This window comes from Propithecus coquereli, unplaced genomic scaffold (assembly GCF_000956105.1).
Source record: "Propithecus coquereli isolate 6110/MARCELLA unplaced genomic scaffold, Pcoq_1.0 Scaffold126, whole genome shotgun sequence".
In the NCBI taxonomy this organism is placed as follows: Eukaryota; Metazoa; Chordata; class Mammalia; order Primates; family Indriidae; genus Propithecus; species Propithecus coquereli.
This window is the reverse complement of record NW_012136747.1, coordinates 2426120-2428086: the sequence shown is the minus strand read 5'-3', so window position 1 is coordinate 2428086 and position 1967 is coordinate 2426120. Positions and strand designations below refer to the sequence as shown.

The 1967-nt window shown below is 40.7% G+C and overlaps 1 protein-coding gene across 1 annotated transcript in view; it reads left to right on the top strand.

Moving 5' to 3' along the window:
* XPNPEP3 (X-prolyl aminopeptidase 3, mitochondrial) overlaps positions 1–1967 on the top strand; it is a 103773-nt gene that overhangs the window by 39892 nt on the left and 61914 nt on the right. Inside the window, exon 3 of the mRNA XM_012637974.1 lies at positions 832–1239. Within this exon, the coding sequence (XP_012493428.1) occupies positions 832–1239 (408 nt within the window). The remainder of the gene's footprint in view (positions 1–831; positions 1240–1967) is intronic.

Below are 1967 nucleotides of genomic sequence, written 5' to 3'. Positions count from 1 at the left end.
CTAGCCAGGGCTGCGGTCCAAGCTTTAGAATTCCCCCTCACCCACACCAGCCATCAGGCCTATTTTCTATTTGGAGACTTAGAAGGTCTCCAGTTAGAGGGGAAGTTGGGACTAAGAGTCACTGTTGGAGGGGTTGGGCTCAGACACAGCTACCTTTGTTAGTCTTAGGATATTTGGGGATTTCATAGCATGCTTGGACAGACTGTGGGAAGGCGTGGAGGATGGGTTCCTGAACTCCTCTCCTGCCTCACTCATTCCTGGGCAAACCCCACAGCACCTCTTCCCCTTGCTGGGCTCAGTGCATTGCCTTTAGAAGATGGGCCTCTGGTAGCCCTTGGTACTCCAGCATGCCTCAGTGTGAACTGGTCAGCTTTGGGGAAGCACCCTCCTCTTACCTTCTTCTCCTGGCCTAGGCAGGGTGGGGAATCACGAAGGGAAGTCACACACAGATAGATTGACACTTCTCCCCGTCTTATATACTGAAATTTCAGAGTAGCTTTGATTATATGCCTAATAATGCCTTCCACATAATAATGTTCAATAAATATTTGATTAAATGAGTAAAAGAATATACAAAAAGCTGGAAGAGATCTTAAGGGGTGATGATCCCGGTTTTCAGGCAGGACCACATTTAACTATTATTTCTTCCAAATTTTTGCAATAGAATAAAAATTTGAAGCCTGGGGTTATCTCCTTAATTCCCCATGTGCTGTGAGGAGATTTGGCATAAATTAAAGAATTGAACTTGGGTGTCTCCATCTAATATTAATCTACCTTAAGTATTTTGGCACTGTAGAAATGCAAAGTACCACTTTTATTTGTCATTTCTAGGGGAGGTGACTCCAGGACTATCTCAGGTAGAATATGCACTTCGCAGACACAAACTGATGTCTCTGATCCACAAGGAATCACAAGGGCACAGTGGGACTGACCAGACAGTAGTTGTGCTCTCCAACCCAACATACTACATGAGCAACGATATCCCCTATACTTTCCACCAAGACAACAATTTTCTGTACCTGTGTGGATTCCAAGAGCCTGATAGCATTCTGGTTCTTCAAAGCCTCCCTGGCAAGGAACTACCATCGCACAAAGCCATGCTTTTTGTGCCTCGGAGAGACCCCAGTCGAGAACTTTGGGATGGCCCACGGTCTGGCACTGATGGAGCAATAGCTCTAACTGGAGTAGATGAAGCCTATACACTAGAAGAATTTCAGCATCTTGTACCGAAACTGAAAGGTAAGAAATGGGAGCAGATGACAAATCATGAACCAGATTGGGATTAAGACCTTCCTTGCCTATTTAGATAGAATTCTTAATTTCCTAAAGTGTTTATCATAGCTGTATTTCCCTAAGCACCATGAAAGAGACACAAGTCTTTTCCAGAAGACTGAGCTACTTTATTTTATTTAAGAAATTTCAAAAAGGAGACACATTGTAAGCAAGGTAATAGGGTAAGAACAGATTTTTATTCATGTAAGAAATAAGAAGAAATTAATTGCAGAATAATTCAGGGAATGATTAAAAAAATTGACCATCATCAAAGACCATATATTATGCGATATCATTTATATGAAATCTCTCCAATAGGGAAATTGATAAAGACAGAAAACAGACGAGTGGTTGCCAAGGGCTGGAGGGATTGGGAGAAAGTGAGGAATGACTGTTTATGGACATGGGAAGTTTTTTGGATTGATGAAATGTTCTAAAATTCATTGTAGTGATGGTTACACCATTCTGTGAATATAACAAAAACTACTGAATAGTGTACTTTAAATGGGTGAATTATGTGATATACGAATTATATTTCAAGCTATTTTTTTAAAAAGTTGGCCAGATGAATTGCAGTCATCTGATAGAGAATATTAAATCTAGACCTAAGTGTTTAAATTTGATCTAATGGGCAAGAAAAAGCCATTGTAGGTTATGAGTATGGAATGGACTTTCCATGGTTTCCCTTTTTTATC